The 13,804-nt window shown below is 42.2% G+C and overlaps 1 protein-coding gene across 4 annotated transcripts in view; it reads right to left on the reverse strand.

Annotated features, from left to right (window-relative positions):
• Positions 1–13,804, reverse strand: part of ASAP1 (ArfGAP with SH3 domain, ankyrin repeat and PH domain 1) — a 147,638-nt gene that overhangs the window by 118,525 nt on the left and 15,309 nt on the right. For all 4 annotated transcript variants that reach the window (XM_040547179.1, XM_040547182.1, XM_040547183.1 and 1 more), the window contains exon 2: positions 9,729–9,815. In XM_040547179.1, coding sequence (XP_040403113.1) covers positions 9,729–9,787 — 59 coding nt within the window. In that variant the 5' untranslated portion in view covers positions 9,788–9,815. The remainder of the gene's footprint in view (positions 1–9,728; positions 9,816–13,804) is intronic.

Genomic DNA, 13,804 nt, shown 5'->3' on the forward strand with positions numbered 1-13,804 from the left:
GAGGGCTGACCGGCTGTGACATCCTGCTTCCCTGGCCGGTACCAGGCTTGGTTTCTGTATCCCGGCGCCAGCAGAGATAAATCCCAGGGGTGACAGCACGTTTTGTTTTGTTTTATATTCCCCTAAGTCCATCGCAGGCAGTTAAAGCCCCGGTCAGCACTCACAAGCCCTCGTACTCCGGGCGCTTTATGATACAAAGCATGAAGATACCAACTATCGTCCAGCAACTGCACTACTGATAAAGTCATCACCATAAGCAACCTGTGCTGATTTTTCCCCTCCTTACACCCAGGTACTTTTTAAGGGCCCTGCTCTGTCTCAGCAGCACTCCAGAAGCCTCCAGCACCGAGCTGCTCTCCCAGTCCCACTTCTGACCTGTACGGGGCTACTCGATGGCTGGGGCTCAGTGGCCCTGACCCCGGCGGCAGCAGCACCAGCACCAGCCTGAAATCCCCATCCCAGCCCCAGTGTCTTCCCTTTGTGCTGCTCATTGAGTCCGCACCCTTTCAAAAGCACTATTTCTTCATAAGGCAAAGTGTTAAAGTGTCCTTTTTTTCGTTAACTGCATCATGGAACTCTGGGAATTGATGGACAGTGATAAGGAGGTTTTATTTTTCCCTTTTTTTTTTTTTTTTTTTTTAAGCTTAGATTCAGGGGCACATATGTGCCTTTATAAAGAAGGCTGGGTCTCAGGAGACTCGAGTAATTATGGTCATCTGCCGTTTCAGCCTGATTTATTTAATCAGAGTATGTGTTTTCCTTCTCTTTGTATTTGGGATGCTCTCCACAAAAGCCAGGAAATTCAGGGCTGGTAAATGCCCTGACATGTGAATAATTGAAAATGAACAATATGATATTGATACATCCAATTCAAGGATTTTAGCATTCTGTACGTCAGCACCTGCTCCCGTGCTACAGCACACTTAGGCTGGTACATGGTTTTCAATGTAATTCTAACAAAACACTCAGAAACAGCTTAAAATACCAACAAGAGTCTGCAACGCCTGAGTAAGCATTAAAAGGAGATACCTGCTTGGTTTATACCCATAAAAAATGGTGTCACCAGCAGGATTAGCAAGCAGCTCTGCCAGCAAAAATATAATCAATGCTCCAGAGACATGGTCCTGGCTGTGGTTTCTGTGCCATGGCAGAAGCCCTTCATGGCCATGGGGTTGCTTTGGGGGCTTACGATGGCACCAGTGGCCGTGGGATGTCACGGGGCTGTGAGAGGTAGGGTGGGCAAGGGGAGGAGGACACCAAGAAAAGAAGCGCGTGGGAGTTGCACTGGAAAAAAAAATGGAGCAGGCGGAAAAAAAGAAGAAAAAAAAAGATTGAGAAAGCGAACGGAGTAGGTAGGAAGAAAATCAATTGAGGATCGTGTTCGTAAAAGCAGTGGAGGAGGAAGAGAGAGGAAGGAGATAAAAATGGTTGACAAGATGAAGAGCAATCTGGAAAAGAGAGTGGAGAAGAGTGGTTGGGGGGTTTGGGCCAGGAAAGCGTTGTTAGAAGAAGTGAAAAGAGCTATTCCAGCACGCCCAGCATGTCTGGATGCTGGATAGGCGATGGATATGTCCCCAGGGCCAAACAGGGCCTCTGTGGTCACCCTGGGTGACCCATGGCACCATGCGGGCCATGGCCTGTCACGCAGCTCTCCCTGCCTCAGGCCCAGTGCCCGGGGCTGCTGCAGCCGGGGACCTGGGCCTCCTCTGGCAGATTTCATATGAGGGTAAATCCATGACAGCATTTATCCGGGTTTGGTGAGCTGAGTGCTCCCACTGCTATGTGTTGCTTTGTTCCTTTTCAGGCTGGTATTATTAGGCTGGTGAAATAACCTCCTCTGCTCTCCTAGGTGGACTTTTCCCCATGGAGTGTGTACAGATTTCAGTAGGGATGGGTTCTTTAATATTACTGAGAGAAAATTTAAACCTTGGAGCTGAAGAGCATTGAAGAGGAAAGGAGACAGGCCGGGGGAACTGGAGCAGCAAAGAGTGGCAGGAGTGAGGCATAGCTGGGCAGCAGTCACTGAGCTTATGTTTCCTCATCAGGCAAAAAATGATCTTCTAACATAAAATATTAAATATATAAAAAGCAGAGAGAATGCCGAAGAATACCAGGAAATAAGGAGAAAAGCACAAGTCCTAGAAATGAAAAAGTTGTCACCAATGATAATTGCCTGTTAGTCTGTTTTTTCAACGGTTCTTAAATCGCTCACTTTATTCTTTATAAAGAATGTGGTGCTCAGTTCTGCTGCTTTGAAGCAGCATTTGATATTTCCTTATATAAATGCTCGTACAGAAAATAACCCTATGGGCATGACCTCTTTAGACTTAGCTTATCTCCCCACTTAAACTCACTGGAGGCAGGATTAACTAATTAGTAGCATGTTAATAAAAAATAAGTGACGCAATTTGCCTATCAAAATGTGCTTATATTTAACCTAGTCAAATTATGTAACTGTTTCAGATATCTTTCGGTGGATTTCAGATTTAACCATGTTTCCTGTTTTGAATGTGATCAGCATCTGAGATTCATTTCTAAATGTGTAAGATGCACCTCTCTATAAATTGTCACTAACTGAAATCACTGTTTCATTTCACAAATGCCAAAGAATAATCAGCAGAGTGTGAAAGTTATATTTCACGGCGTCTGCTCTAACAATGTCTGCGTCTGGGCTCCGGGGGCAGGCTCTGCTGCAGCCTTGTATCGTGCAAGGCTTGCCAGCAGCAGCCACACTTACCTCACTCCTCTCAGTTCCCTGAAGGGAAAGGCATCGCCATGTCCATCCTCGGACATGCTAGCATGGGTGAGAAAGGTGCAAGCAGCCCTGGAAACATAGCTCTTTGCTGATGATACATCGCAGTGAAGGAAGTTGTGCTGTTCTGCTATCCCACCCAGTGATTCAGTCTGCAAATCCGTTTGATTCCTTTGGCCTTTCTTACAATGATTGCTAACAGGAGAGTTAATTATAGCTATAAGTGCACCTTAGCATGTTGATAATATTTCTGCAGGATTTGTGATACCACACAAATACTGCTTAGGGAGAGGCTGAACAACATAGCAACACCAGCAGAAATTACTAATGCAGGTATTTTGCAATCAGCTGACTAGCAACTGTGGCATTTTTCATTTTATAGTACTCCAGTCATCGTGTATTTAGATTGAGATCAACAGCTCATTCACAAGAGCCAAGCAATAGTCATCAGGTGACGATGACTGTCATCATTGCAAACTTTCAAACATGACGGATATGGGCCAGGGGTGAGTAGCTACACTGCGCTTGCACAGCTCCTCATGGTGTCAGCCCCATTAACTACACAAACCACACAGTGGTGTGAGAGAGAACAGGGAGATTATCTTTCTACTAGAGGTATGGAGACAGATAGAGGAGGTTGTGGCTCCCCTGAAAGAAAGCAGGATGTATTTTTGGTTGTGTAGCCATGCAAAGTCAGCTCTTCAGCACCGCCGTGCTGCAGCGCGTGGCGGGGCTCCTCTGGGTGTGATCACGCAGAGAGCAGCCCCAGGACCACCCCAAGGCCACCGCTGCCTGCTGCATGAAAAACAAGCTGGCAAACACACCTCAGGTGTGGCAGCCTCTGGGTTTTGGGAAAGGAGCTTGACCCGGGTCCCTGGCTGGATGCCAAAACCGCTGCCGAGCATGCTCGGACAAGCTGCCACCTGCATCATGTGCAACCTGCCAGCGTGACTGTGAGAAGAAGGAAATCGCTGTGTGCATGGCTGCTATGTGGATGGCTCTCCTTCCCCGGTATGAACATAGTCTCATTCCAGGACCTCACATGTCAACTCTGCCTTTTTTTTTTTTTTTTTTTTTTTCCCCCACAAAGAGATGATGCTACTTTGTGCCTATGTTCATTTCTTTACTTGTGAGTTTCCCATCTTGGCTATTACTGCTAACAAAATTAATGTAGATCAGGCATTAATGTTAAATGAAAACATCAGATCATTGCAATGCGTATGTCTTTGTTAGTAAACTACCATAGTTGTTCTTGTTATGCTCCTTAGCATCTTCATGAGCACAGAGTACCAGAATAGCAACAGAAGTAGTAGAGTGCTAAAACCCATCAGGAAAATATCCTTAGGCTATATTACTATACTACACTGATATTCTGGACAAATCTGTGGTTTGGTGTTATATTCACGCATTTCAGCTAAACACAGCAGTCAATATTACTTCCTGTCTTCTTAGCTACCCTGTCTCCCTGTATGGAAGCACTGTGAGGACCAAGGACACCATGGTGTTTCAACCCGCAAGTGAATCATATCATAGAATCACAGAATGGTTTGGGTTGGAAGGGACCTTAAAGATCACCCAGTTCCAACCCCCTTGCCATGGACAGGGACACCTCCCACCAAACAAATGTTGCCCAAAGCCCCGTCCAGCCTGAACACCTCCAGGGATGGGGCAGCCACAGCTTCTCTGGGCAGCCTGTGCCAGTGCCTCACCACCCTTACAGTGAAGAATTACCTCCTAACCTCCAATCTAAATCTCCCCTCTTTTAGTTTAAAACTATTCCCCCTTGTCCCATCATTATCTGGCTAAGCAAAAAGTTGCTCTCCATCTCTTTTATAAGCCCCTTTAAGTACTGAAAAGCTGCAATGAGGTCACCCTGGAGCCTTCTCTTCTGCAGGCTGAACATCCCCAGCTCTCTCAGCCTTCCTCCGTAGGAGACACGCTCCAGCCCTCTGATCATCTTCATGGCCTTTCTCTGGACTAGTTCTAACAGCCCCACATCCTTCTTGTGCTGGGGGCCCCAGACCTGGATGCAGCACTCCAAGGGGGCCCTCACAAGGGCAGAGCAGGACAGGCCCCTGAGGGACACTATTTGTCACTGACTTCCACCTGGACACAGAGCCATTGACCACCACTCTCTGGGTGAGGCCTTCAGGCCAATTCTTATCCACTTGCATTCGGTCAGTTGGATTGAGCCCCCCTGAGAGAACACGTATGCCAATTGCTGTTGTTACATTTATGTAAGTTTATTCTCAGATAACCTCTGACAAAATTAATGGGAAATGCTCATTTAAATTTATGGCCATAAGTATTAGAGCATCCACAAGTATTTCTGACTCAACTCATCTTGATTTGAGTGTTGGGTTTAGGGTATAAAAGGAGCTTCAGATCAACAAGAATTTTAGCAGGGTGGGTTTGGCAGCTCGTTTTGGAATATCTCCTGCACTAAAACTCAGGAAACCTTTTTTGTTAATGGAACTCCCATAGCTTTGTTATAAAAAATAAACCCACCCCATTTACGTAAGGGCATGTAACACCACCCCTTGGTACTTCAGCTGGAAACATTCAGCCAGGAGGAGGTTCACCTGCAGGACCAGCATCCTCTCAGAGAATGGTCCCGTCGGCTAACTGAACCTTGTATGAAAGGTAGCAACCACATTTTTTAACCTGCAGCATGTTTGCACTTTTAATATCACATAAGTGCATGATGTACTCACAGGAAAAGGCAAAGTCTATTTTAGACAGCAAAGCCTACATCACACATTGTGACTGGTGCTAATTTGCTTGAAGGGAATTTGCATGGTAAACTGCAAGTGGTTTTACTTGAGAAAGAAGGCTGTTGGATTTGACATTTGCAAACAAATCTTTAAAGTGATTATCTTATTGGGACAGAATAGTCAGGTAACTTTCCGGTCAAGGAAAACCATTCATATCTAGATAATTTCTGTGCATGCAGAAAAGCAGACTCCAGATCCAGCAAACATACTGATTGCATTTCTGTATTTAAGCTACAGCGTCTTGTAATATGGCTCATGAAACACATGAGCTGCATCAACAATTTCTGTTGTTGCTGTGACTGTTTTGAATACAAGAATCAGCTGATTTCAATTTTAATACTGGCATTTCCAAGCATTTGTCTTCATTTGATATTTAAAAATAGGTAAGAAAACATAAGCAACTGTCTTAGAAACTACAGTATTCATTTAAAAGTATGTTAGCATGAGCAATGGTGGCTTAAACAAAAGGTTCTTTCTGCATTCTTTCAATATTAATATGATAGCAAAAAGAAAACCCATTGTGTTCTCATTATAAGTGACATTTTGGTTACATTTGTGTTTTTAACACTATATGTACCAAATGAAAAATCCAAACATACAACTGAATGATATATTTTGCATCTTATTTACTTGAATATCCTGTGCAAGGTGCTTAACTGAACGAGAGGTAAGCCCAAACAGCTATCTCAAAGGCCAGCTGAAAATAACAGCACTGAAAGCGGAGCAGAGCATTGAGTTATGCAAGATTAAACCAACTAATTTGCTGATTCAGTTTTGCCTTTGTTGTTCTGGGTTTGTCATGCAAGATCAAGAGCCATGCAGACAAACACGTAACAGCATTCCGGGCTCCCAGTCACAACAAGAAGCACAGCTCTGGAACCTCTGCAGCCTCCAAAGGGAAAAAACAGCAAAATGTCAGCCAGCAGCAAGGGGAAGCAGGCTGATGATGGAAGGGATGCTCACTTTTTGTTGCAGGTGTGCTGAATGTGGTATTTTTGTTGCATGCAGGGTTTTTTGTTGTTAGAGATGCTGATTTACAAAATCTTACTCTAGTTCATCAGAAGCATGGTACCACGTGTGTCAGGAGGGATCAGATTCAAACACAGCCCTTAAAACATCTACAGAATATAAAAACCCAGCAATATATTCTTATATAAGGACCGTGTTTTGGAGAGTTCATGGAGCTCAAACTCTTGGGGATGTCAGAGGAGCCTCTGGCATACGTAACCCTTGTCTGTGGTGTAAGTGATAGCCTGCTCCTTGCTGATGGAGACAGCCACTCTTGGGCTGCTGGCCCCACAAGAGCTCCTGGCCCAGCAGGACCTGCCAACATGTGCCAGTGAGGGTGAGAACCTGCAGGGGAAGCCTGTGCATGGTTATCCTGACCCCGGCCAAATGCTTGGACGGTTTTTGGGAAGGGCATGGCAGACACATTTGCAGGCAACAGGAGGAGTTAAATGTTGGTTAGCGTGAGAGTAGGGGTTGTAAAGCACAAGACGAAGCCAGTGTAGCATGAAGGGGGACTCTGTGATTAAAGCGAGAGAAATAAGAGTCTGTTCAAAGCAGGAATCAGTACTAGCTGAATACATTTTTTAAATATGGGAACTAGCAATGACTAAGATCGGAGACTGTTGCTGCAAAAAATGAACATGTTGCAGGGCAGCTGGCATAGCAGGCTCTCCAAAAGAAAAAGAGAATGAAATAAAGCCTCAACCCGCACTGCAAACATTTCAATATTTTCTGTTTCCCTCTGGAAATAATATAGCTGTGTCATTATCCAGCCACATTTCTGGTTCTACCTAAGCTGCTAGATGTATACTGATGGCAGCATGCATTTTGCCTGCAGTGAAACTGGAGGTTCAGGCCAAAATGAACCTGGGAAGCAGTTTGAGGACTACATAAAGGCTCTGTAGACCTGGTGGTATCTTGTCCTTGAGCTGCCACTCGCAGCTGTGACATGGCATTTGATCACTTTGTGCATCATTTCTCTATCTGTGGAATGCAGACAATTGCATGTATTTTTCTGGGTGAAAGCACACTGGGCTCTCCAGCTGAGTAGTGCTATAGCAGGACTGAGTATTTTTATTGTAGATTTTATTGCATGAGTTTTAAAAAACAGCTGAAGGATGAGAAGAGCTCTCAGGCCAAACAATTTCATCGACATTTTATTGGACAGACAAAAAGGATTGGCAGGCAAATAAAAGGACTGCTTCTACTAGTTGTTCATGATGTGAAAACATAAAGGAAAGAGAGATTTTTTTGGGGGGGGGAGGGGGGCTGAGCTTCTGCTGTGCTAATCAGATGCATAGAAGTCATTTGCAAACGGGCACATGTATGGACCTACTGAGCTGAAGTTCAAAGGCTGGCTTATAGTGTTGACTGAACATAGTTTGTTTAATGGTCAAAGGATTGTCATCAAGCAAAAATGGCTCGATTTTAAAATTAGGGTCTGAACACTTGTCTATTAAAGCATGCATTTGAATGTCATCTTTGTGGGGTTCTCTTAAAATCCAGAACAGCAGACAAGTGTCTGGAAACTTTTGGAAGCTGGTCTTGCCACATGGACTTAGTCCCATTGAGTCAATATTTACATGATGCTAAATGAAATAAAGAACTTCAAAATTTCAGTCTGGAATTCTATCATAGCATCCCCTCTCTCTGTCTACTTATTTGCTTCTACTTTTACCCATTTTAGGTCACTAAAAAAGAGCTTGCTGCTTCCTGAGTTAACTGGTTTTCCATTGACTTCAGTGGAGCATGGTCATCAGCCCATCCATCCTGCCCCTAATGAGTTTTTTAATGCATTACCAATACCATAAAATTCAAAAAGGGAGCAGGAAAGGTTTCAAAATTCTTCTTTTCCTACAAGTTTTTTGGGAAGATAAATGTGAGTGGAGGGAAAAAATATTTATTGTCCCCAAGGACAGAAAAGCTTTGCCCTCATCTTTCTCTTTATCAAGAGAAGAAGCATAGGAAGAAGATCCTGTGAATGTCTCAGTCATGAGAAAAGTCTCACTAATGGTTTGCAGCTTCTCGGGAGCTGCAGTCAAGAAACAAATCCTCAGGAAATCAGATTTCATTTCAATGATTTTACCACTGCTTATTTGCTTGTTTGTGGTTGTACTTTGTTTTATTCCTACAAGAAAATGTAGAAGCAGTATGACTCAAAAAAGTAAGTCCTGTTTCAAAATCAAGTGGAAATATCCAGCTTAATAGCTTCATACTTTTCAAAAGATGATTGTTTGACTTCTGGACTCTTGCTTATTTAGGCATCATGGGCTTAAAAAGGGAAAAAAAAAAATATGCATATGCTTTGTGTGACAAAGCAAATACACCAAAGGAAGATTTATTCAGTTTTCAGAAGATCAGCAGCGGTGATTCACCCCTCTTGGCTGGGCTGGAGTGCAGTATGGCCAACCCTTCCCCCAGGGACAAAGAGAAGATGAAAGACCCACGCTGCTGCCATCCCCAAGCGGGGAGCAGCGACCTGTGCCAGGAGAGCTGCATCCAGAGCACCAGGTACAAAGCAAACTAAAGCCTCCACTGCAAATGTTGTTGTTGTAGGGGGTTCAAGTCAGGCAATCCAAATGCCATTTTAGTGGTTCAATGAAATACAGTAAAAGCTTTAAAACAAGAGCACTCACCATCCAGAGACTGAATAAACAAAAGCATATTTAGACAACTGTGTGCTATTCAGCGTTTTGCATCACAAGAAGAAGAGAGTCTCTCCTCTTTCAAGCCCCCGCACAAATCTTGCCATAGATTTTGCAGGCTGATCTCAGAGATGGGTTGTTTGCAAAGTTAAAACAACATCAGTTACCAGATCTGGACACTTGAAAGGAGTTACAGAGTGTCATTTTTATACCCTCCCCATCCAACTTTGAAATCTATGAAAGCAAAGCAAAATACATAATAAATATTGTCGTTTGCTCCTGTACTTGCAAAGGCAGTCAGTGTTTTCTGAGGATTTACTGATTTATTTGATTTTTTGACCCTTGGAACGATCAACAGGCTAGATATTTTCTGAAAAGCACTTTCTGGTAACATCCAAAGTGGCATTTAGCAAATAAAACAAAAACAAAAAACTGGCAGGTATTGCAATTGATAAAACCAATTTCTTTGGGGCTTATTTTCCATATATTTTGGTCTACTTTTTACACTTCAAACCTGTTACTTATACTTAGGTCTTTTTTCTTCCTTACCGATTCCATAATGAATCTCTTGAAGAAAAACTTGAAAGCCTGGAAGCTGAAGATCTCATGTCTCATCTGTCACGACCAGAAACCTACCTAGATGAGGAGAAAAGAGGGCACAAATAAATAGAATTGGCCAAAGCTGTGGGACTGAAAAAGTCACTTATTCAAACAGTTTAAAGCCACGTTTATTAATTAATTCTTCAGGGACAGCAATTTATCCTACGGTATTTGATTACTGTGTTTGATATTGTGAGTTTCATTAGAGTAAACAGACCCATTAGAAATCCGCTGAGAATAGCACCTTGCTGAAAAGTGCTACGTGAGAGCTTTGTTTAGCTGACTGGGGAAACTCTCGGTGTGTAACTAAATGTGGCAGCACTCGCTCAGCTGCTGTGCGTGCAGGGCAAGGAGCGCTGCCTGCCCTGGCTGTCTGACACTTCCCTCTAGAAGACCCTGTTTTCAGCTATAACTTCAGTTTAACCATTCAGGCTGAAAATTTCCATGTCAGGTACATGCAGCAAACTTATCCTTTTATTTTATTTTATTTTATTTTCGGAGGGGGGAGGAAGGCAGATATGATTTGAAGGACAAAGAGTTTGGGTGCAAAAGTGATGTGGCAGGAAGGATGCTGCACGTAGGAGAGGGGGAGGAGGGGATATGGTCGTGCCAGGACATGGACAAGTGGTTCCAAACGCTTTCATCAAACTTCTCCCTACCACATGGAAATGGGCCGTACTATTTCCAGTTTAAGACTTGTGTTGCTGTGGGGAAAAGAAAGTGATAGAGATGCTGCAGAGCCTCTGGAGGAGGTGGACAGGACGGGGACACTTCAGAGCCACTGAGTTGAACTCCACAGTAGGTCCAACAGAGGGAGGCTGCCCCAGAGCACAGCCTTCACTAGAGCACCGATCACAGCCATATGTGGCCAGTCTGCCCATTTCCATCCGAGCACCCCACTTAATTCCTCCATGAGTCTTTGTTTTCCTCGCTAAGAGAGAAGTTACTCGTTACTGCTGTCTTGTTACTGCTGTCGACCTATTTCCCTAGAAGCTGCTCTAGTTTGTTTATGGGTTTTGTCCTGTTTGTTTTATGTTTCCAAGTTTGCCATGTGGGTCTGGAGGGCTGCCAACCCTTAACATTAAAAACAACGTAGGATAATCCCAGTCTCCAAAACATATGCGATTCAATTAAAAATTGCAACATAAAAGTTCTTGGATGGGATATTACTATCTTTCTTTTCCCTTCTGTTTCTGAGCCTTTTTAGGATACTTTCAAATGATGTGGTCAAAATATGTTTTGCCATTAGGAGGACTAGAGGCAAACAGATTTCAGATTTTTACATATATACATAAAGGATTTGAGATTCTACCACGTGCCACCAGCTTGGCAGCATGGGAGGAAAAGTAGTTACAGCTCTGTCCATAAGACTGAGCAGTGCTTTAAAGGAAGAGCTGTGTTCTTTGATATGAAGTCAAGGATGTAAGGTATCTAACTTATACCCAGAATAAGGTATAAGGTATCTACCTTATACCGAACAGAAGTATATGCCTTATATCCAGAATATTATGCTTGAATATTATAGTCTATGCAGGAAAAAAACTGTTATAAGAAGACCTGGGTGCTGCACTGTTTTTCATGGGCTGGGAAAGGCCTCCAACAGCAGATAACAGAGTACCACAGTCTTAAAACAAAATCACAGCCACTGGCAACCTTGGATCTGGCTCAACCCATGCTGACATGTCTGTTTGTTGTTTAACATTACAGCACATCTGTTCCTTTTAATGATATTATCCATCTCCTTAGGCAAAACAGTCACCTTGATGATTGCAGGTTTATGCTATTCAAATCAAAACAATGTTAGATTAAAAAAAAAGTTATAATGGCTCATTGCTTTCAAAATGAAATGCTGACCTAGGTTCACAAGTAAGTATGATTTACATTAGATTATGTTTCGAACTGATAGTGATTTATTTATATTTCATCCATTTTTCGTAAGTCCAAAAAGTCACAGAATTTCCTTACTTCCGCTGTAATATGCTACTGAAGATTATTTAATTACCAATTTGCTGTAGGCAGTGTTAACAGCATTTGTGGTTATATCTCAGTGGCTCAGGGTGATTATATTCCCTTTCTAGGTCTCCTGTTCGTTTCTGGGCCTCTCAGTACTACACTAACCAGCAAACAAAGTGAAATATGGAACAAATCCAGAAAAATATTTGTAAAGGAATCAAGTTGGTTGAAGTTGTCAGGAGTGATTGATGAGAACGAACAATGAGAAGGAAACATACGTGGCTTCACCAGAGAGAAGAGAGTTGGCCCAGAGAGGAAGAAGCTCATGTGGGTCCAACTCCTTGTCTTGGTGGCCTTGGACAGGTTATTAGACCTGCATTCAGATGGCAAATTCCTCAGGCCTTGTACGCACAAGAGCATTTCATCTTTCATAGAGTCTTTCCAAGGCTAAACACAGCTTTTAAGAAACTCGGCCCACAAACAGATGACCTCTTGCCTCTCTGCTTCTTGCCTGAAAAAAAAAAAAAAGAAAAAAAAAAAAGGAAGGCTGCCCAAATGTCCCTGGCAATGTGAGGATAATGTTACCAGTTTTACGTAAAGTACTCATATATGACAGCATGTGAGTGGGAGCAGGGAGTGAATAGGAAATATAAGAACCCAGAATGGATGGAGAACAATGAACACCTGGAGCAAGATGATTGCTTTTTGCCTACGGACACCTACAGCTGAAAAGAGAAAGACTAGTTGGGGTTTAAGTAAGAGAAAGAGGCCTAACAAGAAACAGGATGACATTAAAGTCACATGGAAGCTGAGTGTCAACTGAGATGTGTTAACACAATAGCAAATTCTATTAGTCCTCAGATGAGAAAAGCGTTTATTCTTGTGCCTGATTATGAGTACATGCAATCAGATTGAATTAATTGGTGCAATCTAAGTGCTTGACTAATCCTAACTCTTAACTAACAAGTATAATGAGTTGAATCCCCATATTTTTAAGCTTTTAGAACTGGTAAAATAGCACAGAAAGCCAATGAATACTCAGGGTAGAATATAAAAATGGCAATGTATATTGGATAATAGGCAAGAAGAAAATCTTATGCAAGGATTTTGCAGAGGAGAAGAAAAGATCAGGAAATATTTTTGTAGTCTTTAATTACCTGCATTTGATACTGCTTAAACTCTCTGTGATTTCATGCATAAGTCATTTAATGACCTATTTTGGTTTGCTTTTAGTTATGGAGGATTTTTTTTTTGCTTTCATAATAGAATACACAGACTGAACAACCTGGGGAGTATATACCTAAGTACATATTTTGCATGCCTAATGAATATTTTAGGACAAATATTAACCAGACAGTTTTCATGAATGTTTGAACTGGAGTTAACCTGCCTAGAAAAACTCAAACAAGCAAAAGTTAATATTGTTTCTACAGTCACTGTTGTAGCAATAATAGTAGTTGTACACCACCATGCTGAAAATCAACTCCCTTTATGTCCAAACAATAACGTGAATCACAGAATTCTGACCTTGACATACAAATGTGATCATGTAGTAATTATAGCTCTTGTACTTTCTGTATAAACAGACTACTTCATCTGGAAATGCTGTAGAGTACTTCTTAATTCTGCAATTTACAGCTAATGACTGAGCAGAAAGCTTTTATATCCCAAGACGTTTTAACATGATGCAGGTATAAAAATCTTATTTGTTGCAAATGAAAAAAACTAGGCTGGCTATTTGAACTACTGGGGATTAACTATTTGCTCTATCTAAATTCTGTTGAAAAGCATGTCCTACAAATTTTAAGATTGTTTTCAAAATCATGTTTTGGAAAGGTTATTGAAACTATTTTCATGGCCAAAATACAGAATTAAACTACTCAATCCATATAATAACTGACCTGTTCTTGAATTAACTGTGAGATTAAAGAAAATGTCTTTCATTTTACGCCAAAATGTGCTATAGATTCGTTTTGTTTGTCTATGTTGTTATCCTCCAAACAGGATGCAAGAAACATATGTTCTTCGGTTTCACCCTAATCCATGATTTGGATAACGCTATTAGCATCTGG

Source organism: Cygnus olor, chromosome 2, assembly GCF_009769625.2.
Source record: "Cygnus olor isolate bCygOlo1 chromosome 2, bCygOlo1.pri.v2, whole genome shotgun sequence".
NCBI lineage: Eukaryota > Metazoa > Chordata > Aves > Anseriformes > Anatidae > Cygnus > Cygnus olor.